Here is a 17,282-nt window from a genome sequence, read left to right on the forward strand (position 1 = left end):
AAATTATAAAGCATTCAACAGTATGGAGAGAACGTGAACGCAAGTCTTAAAATTGCATGTAAAACGACTGAAAATATCGTTAGAATTGGACCTCGGATCACGTTAAACGTAAACTATGTTAAATGATTAAAATTTAAAACCAACCCAAGCGCCACAGATTAAGCTTAAACGACTGGAAAATTAAATATCCATAGAAAAAAATGAAAGCTCGATAGCTTTACTGGTTAAGCTCAATAGATGGCGCTTTATAACTCATTATTATATTGCTGTCCTTTTCCTGCAATTTATTTCGACACGCTTCATCTAATCATGACCTATATAACCTTCAAACTTTATTTCGCATTTAACGGAAATTTGCTGGTAGGGGTATCAACACCATCGACCATTATTCAAATCTCACTTGCTTTAGTGCTGATGGTGTTCATTGGAGTTTAGTATATAAACAATCGTATCGCCGTTCTAGTTCTAGCGATACATAACTGAAATGCGAAACCATATACCCAAGGAAACATTTTGGACCTAGCTTGAACAAAAACTGGGCTGTCTTGCTCTATCTTCTATACCGCACCTGCTTGCACTCATTCGCGAGCGTTAAAATATACTCTCTCGATTTCATGTTCTCGCGAATTGCCTGCTGCTGTAAGAATGTATGAGTGAATGTGCAGCGTTTTTCTCTGTGCTTCTTCTTCTCCCCCCTCGTTCTTACTCCCTTCTTCCATCGATCTGATGCGCGATTCCTGATTCGACCGCGCAATAACATTTGTAAGGTTCCGCCGCAATGAGATACTGTACGGAAATATACAGAGCATTTCATTTAAGCATCCGTGGTCCACACGGAACGCCGATGAACCAAACACAACCGGCCACCCAAACATCCAAAACGCGATGAATTGGTAAAACTATGGACCTGAGATGGGGCCCTATCTCAGTACCCAAACTGGTACCCAAAGGCAGACAATTTTGGACTTATTTTTTGAGAGAGCTAAAGCTGATCCTCCCTCTTCTCCATTTCTCTCTAGAATTCCATTTGTATGAGTTCTAGGAGAAGGGGAAAGGGAAGGAGATGAGAAGTAAGTGAATTAGCGGCGGAACCTTACAAATGTTATTGCGCGGTCGAATCAGGAATCGCGCATCAGATCGATGGAAGAAGGGAGTAAGAACGAGGGGGGGAGAAGAGGAAGCACAGAGAAAAACGCTGCACATTCACTCATACATTCTTACAGCAGCAGGCAATTCGCGAGAACATGAAATCGAGAGAGTATATTTTAACGCTCGCGAATGAGTGCAAGCAGGTGCGGTATAGAAGATAGAGCAAGACAGCCCAGTTTTTGTTCAAGCTAGGTCCAAATGTTTTCCTTGGGCAATATCAAATTCTCGATATTGGCGGTGACTGGTGAATGAATGTGTCTCTCCTCTTCTCATCAATATAGTTCACTTGCTACATCTCCTCCCATTTCCCCTTCTCCTAGAGCTCATACAAATGAAATTCTAGAGAGAAGTGTGAGAAGAGGGAGAAGCATTAGCTTTTTCGCTCTCTCTCAAAAAATAAGTCCAAAATTGTCTGCCTTTGGGTACCAGTTTGGGTACTGAAATAGGGCCCCATCGCAGGTCCATAGTTTTACCCATTCATCGCGTTTTGGACGTTTGGGTAACAGTATAGAGGGAAGGAGAATGCTTTCAAAGCGTTGGATATCCTAAGTCTTTCTATATTCCATTTAGGTAGAGAGCTTGTGTCGTTTAGAACCCGTTTAGTGGTCGTTTAGTGGATTTGTGGCACTTGGGAATTTCATTTCATCGTGCTCGATTTCCCAATCCGGGTGAGATTTTTAGTCATTTTGTATAAAATTTTAAGACTTGCGTCCAGCCTGGGTTATAAGTACTTTATACCACGTCCACTGTCTGGCTATCCATCAACAGATGGTGCCACCAGCCTGTTGCTATTTTTAAGCCCGGGGGACATTGTCCGTACTCACTAGTGTAATTTTTGTTAAAGCATACGCCATCTACCGGTGATGGGTGAAAGCTACAGACTGGTATAATTTATCAGTCAAAAAGTGTTTTGGCTATGATTCCTGCAAAAGCCTCCTTGATGGCTATAATTTTACGCAATGATGGATAGAGATTGGAAGATGGGGAGAAATGTTGCCCACTGCTTTCTATGAATGATGATTTGTCCAACAACACTCACTGATTTGTACCAATTTATGTATGTTGATCAACATTTCAAACGGCAAACAGCTAGCCTGGTCGAAACATGATGACACACCAAGTATGATTTTTATGCAGAAACTGCAGGAATTTGCTGGCTCTTTGCTAACAAGACCCAACACAACTTGCATACAGATTGCACGCAATTTGCCCTCTGGGATTTCACGCTTTTCAATTTTGGACACTTGGGCCTTTTTAGAAGTGCATTCATAATTTACAGTGTAGCTTTCACATTGTTTACAAAACCGTATCAGAGTGATTCGGCGTACAATTGTATATTCCACACTGGCCAACAGGTTTATGAAGTAAATAGTCTGCTCATAAATTCATAAACTGTCTGAACCACTGCTAAACGAAATAATTATATCGCTTGTAATTTAAATTCTACATTTCAGCATCATGAGAAGAATAACAAATCCGGCCGGCGAAAGGAACAAGGATCCCATTCTGGATGTTTTGAGGCGAGTATTGTCGAAAACGGAGCCAAACCTTCGCCTGCTGGAAATTTCTTCCGGAGTTGGGCTGCACGCAGCTTACTTTGCCAAGGAATTCCCCAACATAACATTCCAACCATCGGAATACGATACCACTCTGTTCGGCAGCATTGATGCCTACCGGCAAGATGTAAAGAACGTTGAACCTCCCATCTTCATCGACATTTCCAAACCGTGCACGGATTGGCAGAATGAGGCCAACATCAACCATACTTCCGGTGCCAACCGGTTCGATTATATGCTCAATATAAACATGCTGCACATTTCACCGATCGCCTGTGCCCACGGATTGTTTGACAATGCAGCTCAGTTGTTGAAACGCGGAGGACTGCTGATAACATACGGACCGTACGCCGTGGACGGCACTCTCACTCCGGAGAGTAACGTACGTTTCAATGAATCATTGCAGCATCGTAACCCCGAGTGGGGTATACGCGACACGAAAGAGCTGAGCACGTTGGCCGCATCGAAAGGTATTACGCTGCAAGAGATGATTGAACTACCTGCAAACAACAAATGTTTGATTTGGAAAAAAGATGCAAATCATGCCTAAAGAGATGTGACTTCCCGCTAAATGTTCAACAAACACTGGCAGAACGAAAATAGAAGTTATTGTACTGAAACCCACATCCGTGAGATACTTTATTTTACAGGAAGAATCTACGTCGGCTTTCCATCTGGTGGCGCTTGTTGGTAATCATCCATTCGTAATCTCCACACTTGCCATCAAACAGTCCCACCTGCAGAGAACGTAACTTGAGCGTAAATCGTGGCCCCAGTTCGCGCAGTTTCACACGCTTTCCGTTCTTGTCGAATTCGTACAGATGATGCCGAAAGAAGATGTAATCACGCTGATTGTGGAACGTTACAGCACGACGCCCGCGAAATTCTGGTTCGTAGTGAAACAGTGCGCCCAACATGCGACCAATAGTCAATCCCAGGCGAGTGGTAAAGTTGTTCAAAATCACCTCCGGTCGATGTGTTGTAATGTCCCTCTCGTTGCGCTTCAAATCCTTCAAGTCTTTAAAGTTGCTTACTTTGAAGTGTGCCGTCGGTCCGTCGGGCAGGTGAATAAGCAGCAAGCCTTCCGGTTTCTTCCTGTTTTCGTTCACCACCAGGATGTCGGTATAGTTTTCGCGTATAGCACTCTTGCACACCCGCTTCAGTTGCGTCTTGTTACGCCGGAAGGTTTTTGCATTTGGAATCATTCGCCGCAGCAGGGATGCAAACTTGCGCGTTACCATGTGCGGTGTCGCGTTGAACGTTATCATCACCCTCGGTTCGTAGCTCTTCTGATAATACTCGCAAAACTCATCGTTTGCCAGATCGTTCATGACTTCCGCCTGGTCCTCCCCTTCCATATTAACCACCGTCGTTTCATCCTTCTCGCGCAGACTTTCGATCGTATGGTTCGGAGCGGATGGTATGCCCTCTAGCTTGCGCGTCTTTTTGGCCTCCTTTTCTTCCTTCCTTTTGGCCCCCTGCATACGTTTGAACTGCTTGTGGCGGATCTCCTTGTTCTTGACAAAATTCATCGGGTTGATCACCGGGAACGTTGTCTCCTCTGGATCTTCTTCATCGTCCGCCAGACCACGGCGACGCCGTTTCCGCAGTAACTCTTCCGCCCGCTCGGCTACCTCGCGGGCTGCCTTCTCATCCAAATAGTCCTGCAGTCGTTTACGCTTCGGTTTTCCATCATCTTTTTTCTTCCCTTTCGCTTTCGACGTGGATGGTTTAGGTTCCTCCTGAAATTCACTATCACTATCGCTGCTAGACATTTTTCGGCGTGTTTTTTTTAGATCAGGCTAGAAAGCATCCACAGAGAATCCGTACAGCGCGGCTCGAGATGACCACGTTTTGTTGTTATTATTTGACTAAAAACGATGCCGGGCGAATGACAGCAAGCATGAAGAATTCCCAAATAACAATTCATGTCCATACGTTTACCCAAAGTGTATGAATATCAGATGGTCTCATAGCCTGTTTTTTATAGCAAAAGTTGAACGTCACTTTTTGACAGCATGGGTGAAAACATTTCCCCAAACAAGCTTTCTGACGACTTGCCTTACACACACACAATCTTAGAATCTTCGTTATTTGCACTGAAATACCTTAAAAAGCACTCAAAATATATGTTACTGTAGGCTAAACCAAATCTGAACTAATTAAAATCCATTTTTGGATCAAAATAATGCCGTCGATGAGGACACCAATGTGTACTACGTATGTGTTGCTAAAAACAAAGCGAACGGTTCCTATGGAAATTCACTTCACCCATTCTGTCAAAAGGAGATTTTTTTGATTTCGAAATTAGTTGTCAATTTGTATGGGACGAGACCACCTGATATTCATACACTTTGCGTTTACCGATTAAACCTACATGTCAGGAAGGATCGCTTGGATGACAATCTTAGGCTGGAAATAGACGAACCGAGATCATCGCGGTACCGCGAAAATCGCGTATGACTTGAGCTGTCAATTATGTTATAAAATCTGACAGATAGGCGAGATAATCGCGGTTCGTGTATGGAACCATCCGAGGTCTGGTGACGATTGAATGTGCCAAGAAGAAATATTTTTCTATCAATTTGCGAATCAAATTATTTATTTCACAAAGTGTATGCAAAATAAAATACAAAACTCGTTTTTCGATACGAGTTTTCACACAAATCCGCCAGAAAAAGTAAAAATAATCGGTTCGCGCTACCGCGAAAATCTCAGCAATACCGAAGTTGGGTATCTCTGCGAAACAGCAGGCGCGATTGGAGGCGCGGAAGATTTGACAGCTCTACTGTTATACAACTGTTATAAACAAGGCGCGAATTTCGCGGTACCGCGACGATCTCGGTTCGTCTATTTCCAACCTTAAGACCCTTTCACATTGATTGTCAATGTTGATTGATTGATTGGCACTTTCACAGGATTTTGGTACGACAGTGGTACTTGTTCCGCCGCACTGCGTTGCGATTTTACCAAAATGTATGGGATTTGACAATCGCATGCGTTAACACCGCACGACGCAGCGTCAAAATTGAAAACAAAATCTATCTGCGTCTGTCAAACTGATTTAAATATACCAGGAGAATATTGATATTTTGATCGTTAAATTGTTGGAGGCGCAGTTTTGCGTGTAACTGAACAGCGAAATAACTTTATAAACAAAATAAAACTAATGTAGAAAAATTACAGGTGTCCTCCGATATATCCCAATTACCACAAATTGCCTCTAAACGACCACTAAACGGATTTTAAAACGACTCAAGCTTTCTACCTAAACGGAATATAGACTTTGTTTAGCAGACGGTGAACGACTCATGCATTCTAAAAATAGTATTAAAAAAAAGCTAGTGGCGCCATCTGTTGGGAGATACCCAACCAGTGGAGCGCTTTCCTCGCTTTGAGAGCTTTCTCCTTCCTACTGTACTGTTTTATGGTTCCGCATTGAAGTTATGCATCGCTAGAACTTGAACGACGATACGATTGTTTAAATAATAAACTGCAATGTGAACCATTTGTACAGAAGCAAGTGAGATTTGAATAATGATCGATGGTGTTGATAACCATGTATCTGACCACACGACCAATTTCATTGATTTTTGCTCGGAAAGTTAATCGGATAAGTCATGATTAGATGAAGCTTGTCGAACCATATTGCAGAAAAAGAACAGCAATATCTTCTTCTTTGGCTCAACAACCGATGTCGGTCAAGGCCTGCCTGTACCCACTTGTGGGCTTGGCTTTCAGTGACTAATTGATTGCCCCCATAGCAGGATAGTCAGTCCTACGTATGGCGACGCGGTCTATTTGGGGATTGAACCCATGACGGACATGTTGTTAAGTCGTACGAGTTGACGACTGTACTACGAGACCGGCCAACCGGAACAGCAATATAATAATAATTATAAAACGTCATCTATCGAGCAAACCAGTGAAGCTATGGAGCATTCGTTTTTTCTATGAATATTTGATTTTTCAGCCGTTTAAACTTAAATCTGTGTCGCTTGGGAGTACCATTGACCATTGTTCAAATCTCAATTTCTTCAGTTCTGATGGTTCACATTACAGTTTAGTTTTTAATAAATCGTGTGCCTGTTCAAGTTCTAGCGATGCATAACTTCAATGCGAAACCATACAGCAGTACAGAGGGAGGGAGAAAGCTCCACTGTGTTGCTATCCCACCAACAGATGGCACCACCAGCTTTATTAAAATTTTTTGCAAAGCAATCTAAAATGACTACGTGTAGCAGACGGTAAGGTAGCGGTAATCGCTCCTGCGGCGTGCGTGCACAAAAATCAAAATTATTTGGTTCTGATACGGACATCATACGAGGCATAAGCTTTGGCGAAAACTGGATTTCAGTCATACAACTGTAGCATATCTGCTAAACAAAACTTATTGTAAACCACACTATCAACTATAGACTCATTGTAACACACTTCGGAAAGCCAAATCACACTATTGCAACACATTCATTATAACACATTCAGCAAATCAATCCACACCATAGCAACATACCCAGACCATACCGTCCATAGAAAAACGATTGAGACACATTTATCGAAAACAATCGAAACGCGCAACATAAGCAATTCAAGCGTTTCTGCAGCAAAGTGGACAAACAGAGAACGCATAGCAACTTATTGCTAAAAGCGCAGTGTAGGCAAAGATCGACGAACGCACCCGTTCTTTAGCTAGAACAGTTTATACTTTCCAGAACCTTCGTAAAAATACTAAAAACGCAGCATAGGCACATAATGACAGACACCTCACTCCAATACAATGTATAAATTGCACCTCATATTAATAACCGTTAAATTAGGACAAAAACACATTCCAAAACCAAATGTACGAAACTTATTGAGTATAAATAAAACCAATTCCGACCGTGGCAAGTCAGATTCGTTCGGACTGCCAAGATAGGACGTTACGCTTCCTAATACTTCGCCTTCCAACTTATTTCAAGAGTTTAGTTATGTCCCCCTACCCAAGGTAAGGCTTCTAAACTCCAACGTTTCCAGTAAGGGAAACCTCCTAAAGGTTTCTATGATCGCCTGGACGATCAAGTGCTGAAAAGAACGTTCGATCGATGTATTATTCCACCTCGGCTCATGTCAGTAAAAACTGACCTACCGCGACGTTGTTCGATGTACAGTATGTACCTATGTCCGCTCATCACATTACACAACTAATCTTTAGACGGGAAGTTTACGCTCTCTCATACAAAGCAAGCGCAAACTTTCTGAGTTCACGCTTCGTGTGAGGCTGGAAATAGACGAACCGAGATCGTCGCGGTACCGCGAAATTCGCGCCTTGTTTATAACAGTTGTATAACAGTAGAGCTGTCAAATCTTCCGCGCCGCCAATCGCGCCTGCTGTTTCGCAGAGATACCCAACTTCGGTATTGCTGAGATTTTCGCGGTAGCGCGAACCGATTATTTTTACTTTTTCTGGCGGATTTGTGTGAAAACTCGTATCGAAAAACGAGTTTTGTATTTTATTTTGCATACACTTTGTGAAATAAATAATTTGATTCGCAAATTGATAGAAAAATATTTCTTCTTGGCACATTCAATCGTCACCAGACCTCGGATGGTTCCATACACGAACCGCGATTATCTCGCCTATCTGTCAGATTTTATAACATAATTGACAGCTCAAGTCATACGCGATTTTCGCGGTACCGCGATGATCTCGGCTCGTCTATTTCCAGCCTTACAAAGCAAGCGGGAACTTTCTGAGATTGTAGTTCAAAATTGTTATGTGGGTCTTCACCAAGGTTACAGCAATTTAAATAATCTTGGTCTTTGTAGCCAAAAGTCACGCTGACAGCAGACCCGAATAGCATCCTGTCAATTGAATCGTTCCACGAATCCGCCATGTTTTTTCCTATCTGCTGCTGCAGCAGTCGTCATCGCTGCCTTGTTTCGTGTCACAAATAGTGGGCGAATATTATTTACTTTTCCTGCTACACGGTGATTCAACTCATTGCAATTGGCTCGGCAAGCTGTAAGTAAAGTGAACGCTGGTAATGCGTTAATTGTGGGATCGCGAACAACCCGGGCTCGATGTGAAAACTAGCACCAAGGGCTGGAAAGCTGCCAAGGGGCTCCAAACGACGACAACGACAACGACGGCGACGCAAAGAGCGACGTTGGTTGGACTCCAACACCACCCAGCTCATCGTTACGAGGCGAACGACCGAGACAGATTTCGGAATCGCTGACTGCATTGCAGCAACCGTTAAAGCGTTGTTGTCCATTTCCCGTGTTTTGTTGTTGTTGAATGTGTGCGGATTACTTTCGCCCGGGCCATCTCGAGTGTGTGTATCATCAGCATCGAAGGGTAACCATCCAGCACAAGCAGGAACTTTGGTGAGAGTGTGTGTGGTGCAGTGTTTGTGTGCATGTCTACTTGTGCCCAGTGACAAACGCCAAAGTGTGTCCACGGTCATCGTGTATGCGGTAGTTACAGTGCACACTCACACACAACTGGTGCTGGGTGGGTGGGGCAGGAAGGCAAGCGGGCAGGTAGAAAGGGCAGAGAGCAAGGAAAGGCCAACAAGCACCTTCACCTCTACCACCACCGTGTGAGGTGTCTGTCGGCATTCCCCCGCGCACGGAGGCTGACAACTCTTCGCCACCGCAAAACAATCATATACCCACGAGGACGGCGGCCTAAAACGGCATCGGCTGAGCGATGAATCGAACTGACGGGCTTGTGCGACGTGTAAAAGCACGCGACACCGAATCGAACGGAGGATCGTCTTCGTCCGCGGCAAATAATGTCGACCAGGAGGACAACAAAGTAGACAAGGAGGACGAGATGGAAGACTGCGACTCCAAGGAAACGCGGCTGACTTTGATGGAAGAGGTGCTGCTTTTGGGGCTAAAGGATAAGGAGGTAAGAGCGGTCGGATGGATAACGACGTCGAGCAGCGGCAGACAGTAATAATCATTGACAAGCTACCTCCAGCCGCAAGTATGAGACTGATTGGGAGCGGGCAAGAACAAAAAAACAATTAACATCACGGAATCTCAGTTGCATTCGAAGAGCAAAGGCCTCAGCAATCCATTAAAAACGGATGCTTTGGAACAGCAATAGATGTTTTGTCCTTCGCGAGCAAAGTTAAGTGGTGTGACACAATCCAAACGCGCCACATCGTCATAATGGATAGACGGGGATGTTTTTTTTTCTGCATCACATCTTTCTCGCTACCAAGTGGCAACATCAGTCAGTGATAATTTGCTGTTGTCACGCTTTTGAAGCAATTTTGTCGCTAAATTCTCGTCCACTAATATCGTTTCGTATTAGATAATTTTCCCCTTGTCAGTATGAATCGGTGGCTTTAATAATGATGATTTTTATTAGCCCACATTCGCACTTATCGCTTCAACGTCGCGCGAACCCATACCATGAATGCGATGTGGCATTGTTCAACTGTTGCCGCAACGTTAGAAAAAAAGGGGTTTTATCGTTGTTTACACATTATTTTTGCACTCCTTTTGCCGGCTCGGAATCTACCGAATACCGTGCGTTGTGTTTGAGTGAAGTAAAAACAGAAACAACAACGGTATGATTTGTTCTACAGCTTATCGTCAATTGAAGACGTGCCGTTCTTACATCCAGCAATAAAGTGTCCCCATCTTAAGTAAGCAACGTTATTGCGTAAATGGAACCAGTTCTTTAAATAACGAAACGGCTGCACTGGCACGTTTCTCGTTGATTCGCTGTTACTTGTTTTGCTTTCTCTTCTTTATGTTAAAATTGCTTTCGCACCGAATAACGTAGAATTAAAGTAGTTGTTAGAAAATTTATAATTAACATATTTCGTCCGTTCCCTCGTACAGGGCTACACATCATTCTGGAACGATTGCATATCGAGCGGGTTGCGAGGATGTATCCTGATTGAGCTGGGCCTTCGCGGGCGTATCGAACTGGAGCGAGCCGGTATGCGAAGGAAGGGTTTGTGCACGCGAAAAATCATTCTCAAATCCGACACACCGACCGGTGATGTACTGCTCGACGAGGCCTTGAAACATATTAAAGAAACGTGCCCACCGGAGACCATTCAGAGCTGGATCGAATATTTGAGCGGTAAGTTTTACGAAACAGTGAATAACTACAGTATATGGTTTACATTTTTACACAAAAAAACATACACACAACTTGCTTCCCAGTACACGAGCTCAGTGTTTCGAAGAAGGTTCTAGCAAATCGTATAGACAACCCGTTTAATGTATAGACACATACATACACAAGCATTCTACTAATCACTGTACCGTTTGTTCGTTGTACAGGGGAAACATGGAATCCGTTAAAGATACGCTATCAGCTGAAAAATGTGCGCGAGCGGCTAGCCAAGAATTTAGTCGAAAAGGGTGTACTAACGACGGAGAAACAAAATTTTCTCCTATTCGATATGACGACACATCCACTAACTGATAACGTTATCAAGTGCCGGTTGGTAAAGAAGGTAAGTGCTGTGTAGATTTGGATGCGGAAACCATCCGTCCGGAACGAAGCATACACACACAAAAAAAGATCTGCTGGATTTAATCTTGCTCTTTCTTCCGGTTTTTTGTTTGGGGTTGCTCCTGCACGTCCACAGATACAGGATGCGGTACTAACGAAATGGGTCAACGATCCTCAGCGGATTGGCAAACGAATGCTAGCGCTGATACTGCTGGCTCACGCGAGCGACGTCCTGGAGAATGCCTTTGCACCGCTCAACGATGACGATTACGAGCTGGCGATGCGGCGGGTGAGAGAGCTGCTCGATCTGGACTTTGAGGCGGAATCCGCCAAATCGAACGCCAACGAAGTGATTTGGGCCGTCTTTGCGGCCTTTACCAAGTAAGATAAGCCAACCCCTTCCTAATTCTGCCTAGCCGCAATAATGCCGACGATCCCCCGACGATTACAATGCCACTGCTGCGGGTGGAAGAAAGAGCAATAGGCAAACAGTGCTTCACCAGCGTGTAGCCCAACGGCAACGAATGTGGTATGTGAGCAGGAATATACCATAGCAGTCCCCTCACCGACTTTCAAATAGATCTCCGTTCGCTTCGTGTGTTGCACACCGTCGGAGAAGAACAGTGAGTGGGTGCAAGAGAAGGCAGCACTAGTACGACAATTCGCTGCTCATTGTGATGGGTTTTACCGATTGCTTTCGGTTGTGCGAAGCGTTTTCCCAAAGTGCACTAATACATCTCCCAGCTCCTAGATGTTGTGGCCAATAGAAGGGACCACTTAGTAAAGAGAACAGGAAGGAAAGCGCAAGTTGCAAACACAAATTGATTGACACAACGACTTGCCACGATTGCCCGATGTGTGAGCGCGCAAGTGTAACAGAATAGAATCGGATGGATAGAATTGTGATTTTTAGTTGTTTGGAACATGCAAGGTAAATTGTTAATAAGGCATTTTGCTTCAACAAAGTAATATTCTAAGCACTAACGTATGAGCACAGTCTGAGCTGAGATACGATACAATAATAATGGGCAAAATTGTAAACGATTTCGTACTCACCGTTGTGTACCGCAGGAGGAAGTACTATTATCAAGCAATTGCAAATGATACAGCGCCCGATACGTGCCCCCGACACGGGACCGATTACACACAACAACAACAACAACAACAAAAGCACATAAAGTTTCGTAACTTTCGGTGTTCAAGAATATAGTGTACGTGCACTCTTCGTAAGTGTGCACTTTTATAACGCGCTTCAATATAAGCTATTCCACCAACGATCTAACGTTCATTTGATGCAGTAAATCCCGATGGAATAGACTAATGCTGAGACGATTTAATTTATCCACAACATTCTATTACCACGGTCAAGCAATTGTTACTAAACTACTCGTCTTCAGTTAGAATGGTCTCCTTTGCAGGGTTACAGACCAATTATTGTTTTATTGTTAAGTAAAGCCACAGTTAGGTTCTATTCGCTGCCTATTGTTCTACGACACTTGCATGGACACTTATAAGGATGGGAAATCAAGCAACTTTTACCTACGATTTCATTCAGTTGATCGTACACGTGATAAAACGTTTAGCATTGGTTTGACGCACGCAATGAAATCCGTGAAGCAGCAATACTTTTATTTAAACATTTCATAGCTGATTTTATGAACACAGAATAGAGAACAAGGTAATTATAATAAGCCGGCAAAGTTCTTCGTAAACCAACCGAGTGGGGGGGGGGGGGGGAGAGAGGTAGAACCCTTTTTTTTTTACACATCTGCTAGTTAAACAATTTTCAAACTATCTATAGCAATAGAAGCATAGCTAATCGTTGCTGTAGCGCATATATTATCACGTCAGTAAGGAAATGCCAAGCCCGCAAATAAACGTTCAAGAATACGATACGATTTAATTTCGTCTTAACATCACCAGAATTCCGATTCCCATGCATCCAGCTAGTGGCGAAAAAAAATAATATTTTTCATTAACCTGGATCAAATACGGGAGCAGCGAACGTGCAATTCAAATTGCTTATAAAACAGTTCGAAACATTCTTCACTATCGTGTTTAAGATTAATGGTATACTTTCTCTATTTGTTTTGCGTTGTGTTTTTTAGTGAAATTTATGTTACTGGGCTTTTTTACAATCTATATATGATGTATTTAGCGATAGTACGTATTACTGTAAGGAAGCAAAGCGTTCGTTTTAGGTTCAGGGCTTTGGCGAAATAGAAATCAAAAAAAACACACGACGACAGTACGGTTCCATAAAACACTCTGGAGTACGATGTATGCGGGGTCGCAGCCATGCTGTGTTAAAATGGGTCTTTTTTCCTTACAATTGCAACGGATTTAAATGAACAACAGAAAATTGTACATAGCGAAACAGACAGAGTGCAGTGGGGGTGTCGAACCTATTGTTAACGTAAATAAGTAAAACAAGATATGTAAAGAAATAAAAATATAAATTGGTTAAAGTCTTTAACAATATACACATGCTTTTCTTTGGACAATTCAGCCAATCCCCTTTTTTGTGGTTACTTCAGTTCTTCTTATTTTATGCACAACAACCACGGCCGGTCAAGGCCTGCCTGTACCCACTAGTGAAGTGGGCTTGGCGACTTTTTGTTACCGTAGCAGGATAGTCAGTCCTACGTATGGGAGCATGGTCTATTCGGGGCTTGAACCCATGACGGGCATGTTGTTAAGTCGTTCGAGTTGACGACTGTACCACCAGACCAGCCCTAGATTACTTCAGTTACGTTGATTATTTTTTTCTATGGATAATATATTTTATGAAGGCCTAGAATCATTTTTTTCAGAACGTCCGATAAATTTTCATTTAGTTTGATTTTTAGTTTGTGCAGTCGGCCCATTTTTGTCACCACAAATAAGCTTTGTAATCTGCAACCTCTAGTTGGATTTTGCACGCAGGTCAGAGAGATTTCACCGATATGTGTTTTTTGTTTTGCTTTGCTTGTTTCATAAAGTGAATTATCATTATAATTACATATTATCTTATTCCGTTTTCATGTTTATTTTGTAGCAATCAAGTGTATTCAACATATTGTTAAAATTAAGTCAAGTATGTTGCAAAAGTGGTTTCGCTTAGAGTGGAAACGGACGACCCAGCCCGTAAAGTCTTTTTAGGACTTCCAGAAGGACCTAGCCTGAACTCTCACGGGGCATAGCATTACATCCGTTCTGAATGGCATCGCAACCATCACTTTTACGAAAATCGAACGCGAAAATCCATGTAAAAAATCTGGATTCTGCTTTTTGACTGTTTTATGATATGGAGAAACGATGTTTGAGGGCGAGGCACCCGATCACAGTTGATGCTCCTTCTTTCTTCTTCTTCTATTTGGCGAGAGGGGATGTATCCTCCTATGTTGTACAAACGTTTGTTTTAAACAACATATTCAGAGGCTTACTCTCTCTTTTAGACTTCGACTGTCTAGAGTCATATGTCTTTTGGTTCGGGAACGTCTTTTCTTTTTCTTGTTGTTTTTTTCTGTGTTGTGTTGTTTGCTATTTCATTGTCAGCCATGTCAGTTGTTTAGATGTATCTGTTTATAGGTTGGTGTATACTTCTTGTATTAAGATTTAAAAATATCTTTTCCTTTAAATTTCGATGTTGTTTTCTTTCATGAAACGGATGACTTATTTTATCGTTGTTCCTGTTTTTCCTTTCCAATTGGTTATAAAATTATTCCAAGATATGAGAGGGTTTGAGTCTCTTTGATTTTTGTATATTTTTTTTTTTTGCAGTAGAAAATTTTATGGCGTCCCGTTTCCGGAGTATGGCAAGTTGGACAATCACCGTTTTCTTCGATCTTCATTTTAGCTAACCAATATCTCGATAGGTCATGGCCAACCAGTAATTTATTTGTTGTTTTGATTTCATTTGCGCTTAGTGGGATTTCGTCGTACCAAGGTTTAAATTGGAATTCTTTATGAAATTCTTCTAGTTTCTTCCCTTTCTCTCTACACTCTGCTGTGTACCAATCTGCAGTTTCTTTTCTCATTGTGTTCTTTATGTTGATTGTTGTGTCACTTATTCGTAGTTTGTTTTCAATTATGTTTTTTGATGTGCTTCCTTTTTTGGCCAACTGGTCGGCTTTCTCATTTCCTGCTATGTTTATGTGTGCTGGTATCCATCTTATCTCAGCATTGAGTTTTTCGCTTGTTTTTAGGATGTTATGTATTGCTTCGTCTATGTAGCATTTCTCTTGTGCTTCTTTTAAAATATAGCATGCTGCCTGGCTATCTGTATATATTGTCGGGTTTTTTAGATTATTTTCATTGGCAATTTGTAGGGCTTTTTCAATTGCTGTTATCTCTACAGAAGTTATTGGTACCGTGTTTTTTAGCTTGAAGTGGGATGCTATATACTGATTTGGTTTGTTGTGTGGTTTTATGTAGATGCCAATTCCACATTCATCTTCTATTTTGCTTCCGTCTGTATATACTATCGGTTTCTTTTTTTCCAGGTTTCTGATTTGTTTTTCAAATTGTTGTCTCAATATTATTTCTCTATGAGGGGTATCTTTTGTAATTTCTTCGTCTGGTTTAGGATGAATTGGGATTTTCACTTCTATGTTATTTATTTTTATTTTTGCCATTTTTTCAATTAGTTCCCTGTTTTCGGTAATAATTTTTTCTACGTATGTTTTATTTTTTTCTGCGATTCTGTTTATGTTGGTTGTTATTTGATTCTGATGGATTTTTGAATATGTTAATGTCTTTAAAGTTTCTTTTGTTGCTATGTATTTGCTTCTTATGTGTAGTGGTACTTCAGCAGCTATTGCCATTAAGGAGTTAATTGGTGTGGTTTTGGTGCAGCCTGTTATTTTTCGGAGTGATTGGTTTGCTATGGTTTGGAGTGACTTTTTGAGTGTTTTTGTTGCGTTTCCTATGTAAGAGGCCCCTTGTTCCAAAATTCCCCTGATTATGGCTCTGTGGACTACTATTGTTTTTTTCGGGCTTAGTTTGTTGTTTTGGTTGCAGATGCGTCGGATTATATTCAGTCTTTTTCTGGTCTTGTTTTTTAGTTCTTCTATTTGTTTTCTAAACTTCAAATTTCCATCTATCCATGCTCCGAGGTATTTATATGTGGTTACTTTTTCGATATTTGTATTGTTTATTTTTAGTGTTATCGGGTGCTCACTTTTTCCAAAAACCATGAACTTGGTTTTTTCGATGTTCATCGGTAGTTTTAGTTTGTTTATTTCCTCTACGAATATGTTTAGGGATCTTTTTAGTTTTGTTTGTAGTTCTTGGGCTGTTTTGGCATTTTGTATAATGATGAAATCATCTGCATATTGTAATAATTGATTACTATTTATTTTTTTGTGGATTTGACTAGTATATATGTTAAACAAAGTCGGTGATAATACGTCCCCTTGTGGTAATCCGTCTGAGGTCAATTTTCTGATTGTTTTGTTTTCAGAAATCATTTCTATTGTTCGGTTATTTAGGAATGCTGCGATCCATCTGATTACTTCCAATGATATTTGGTTTTCTTTTAGGGTTTTTATCAATTTTTCTGCATCTACGTTGTTGTATGCATTTGATAAATCCACATATATGACTCCGGTAAGGGTTTTGTTTCGCTTGTTGTTGTTTATTTCGTTTACTACATATGTGATGCATTGGTTTATTGAATGATTTGCTCTGAATCCAAGAGATGTTACTGGTATTATCTTGTTTATAGCACATTCCCTTAGTAATTTTTTTAACACAGCCATATTTATTATTTTTGTTCGTGTTGGGAGTAGTGAGATCGGTCTATAGTTTTTTGTATCATTAATGTTTTTTCCCGGTTTGGGTATCGCTATCACTTTGATTTTTTTTATACTGTTTTTTTATTTTACCCTTTTTCCACATTTCGTTTGCTTCCGCTATCATTACGCGTCGGGATTCTGCATTAATGTTTTTTAAGATTTCGTATGAAATGTTGTCAGAACCGGGGGCTGTGTTTTTCTTTTTTCTCAACAGTTGCTGCCATGTATCTTCATCTAGTATGTTTTCTGGCGTTGGTATGTTTTTATATAAATTTTTATCCCCTTTTGTGTTGTTTTTAAAGTTGTCGTTTAAGAATTTTTTTGCCTCCT

The 17,282-nt window shown here is 41.5% G+C and overlaps 3 protein-coding genes across 3 annotated transcripts; 2 read left to right on the forward strand and 1 right to left on the reverse strand.

The window, feature by feature from the left end:
* Nucleotides 1-2,420: 2,420 nt before the first annotated feature.
* LOC120903593 (methyltransferase-like 26) lies at nt 2,421-3,329 on the forward strand. Its single transcript, XM_040313115.1, has 2 exons — nt 2,421-2,513; nt 2,604-3,329. Exons 1-2 carry the CDS (start codon nt 2,509-2,511, stop codon nt 3,253-3,255), a joined length of 657 nt encoding a protein of 218 aa, XP_040169049.1. The 5' UTR covers nt 2,421-2,508; the 3' UTR covers nt 3,256-3,329.
* On the reverse strand, nt 3,309-4,584 carry LOC120903592 (probable ribosome production factor 1). Its single transcript, XM_040313114.1, has one exon. It carries the CDS (start codon nt 4,478-4,480, stop codon nt 3,350-3,352), a length of 1,131 nt encoding a protein of 376 aa, XP_040169048.1. The 5' UTR covers nt 4,481-4,584; the 3' UTR covers nt 3,309-3,349.
* Nucleotides 4,585-8,570: 3,986 nt separating this feature from the next.
* LOC120901612 (Golgi phosphoprotein 3 homolog sauron) lies at nt 8,571-13,658 on the forward strand. The gene is made up of 4 exons (XM_040309688.1): nt 8,571-9,603; nt 10,551-10,797; nt 11,001-11,176; nt 11,312-13,658. The coding sequence occupies exons 1-4, from the start codon at nt 9,400-9,402 to the stop codon at nt 11,558-11,560; spliced, it is 876 nt and encodes a 291-aa protein (XP_040165622.1). The 5' UTR covers nt 8,571-9,399; the 3' UTR covers nt 11,561-13,658.
* The last annotated feature ends 3,624 nt before the right edge of the window (nt 13,659-17,282 follow it).

The sequence above is a fragment of the Anopheles arabiensis genome, chromosome 3, assembly GCF_016920715.1.
Source record: "Anopheles arabiensis isolate DONGOLA chromosome 3, AaraD3, whole genome shotgun sequence".
Lineage (NCBI taxonomy): Eukaryota > Metazoa > Arthropoda > Insecta > Diptera > Culicidae > Anopheles > Anopheles arabiensis.

Bases quoted from the DNA above. Each gene is read 5' to 3' on its own strand.
- LOC120901612 (XM_040309688.1), top strand. From the start codon at position 9,400: ATGAATCGAACTGACGGGCTTGTGCGACGTGTAAAAGCACGCGACACC. The intron at 9,604-10,550 runs GTAAGAGCGGTC...TCCCTCGTACAG, and splicing joins TGGGGCTAAAGGATAAGGAG to GGCTACACATCATTCTGGAA. The intron at 10,798-11,000 runs GTAAGTTTTACG...TTCGTTGTACAG, and splicing joins CTGGATCGAATATTTGAGCG to GGGAAACATGGAATCCGTTA.
- LOC120903592 (XM_040313114.1), bottom strand. From the start codon at position 4,480: ATGTCTAGCAGCGATAGTGATAGTGAATTTCAGGAGGAACCTAAACCA.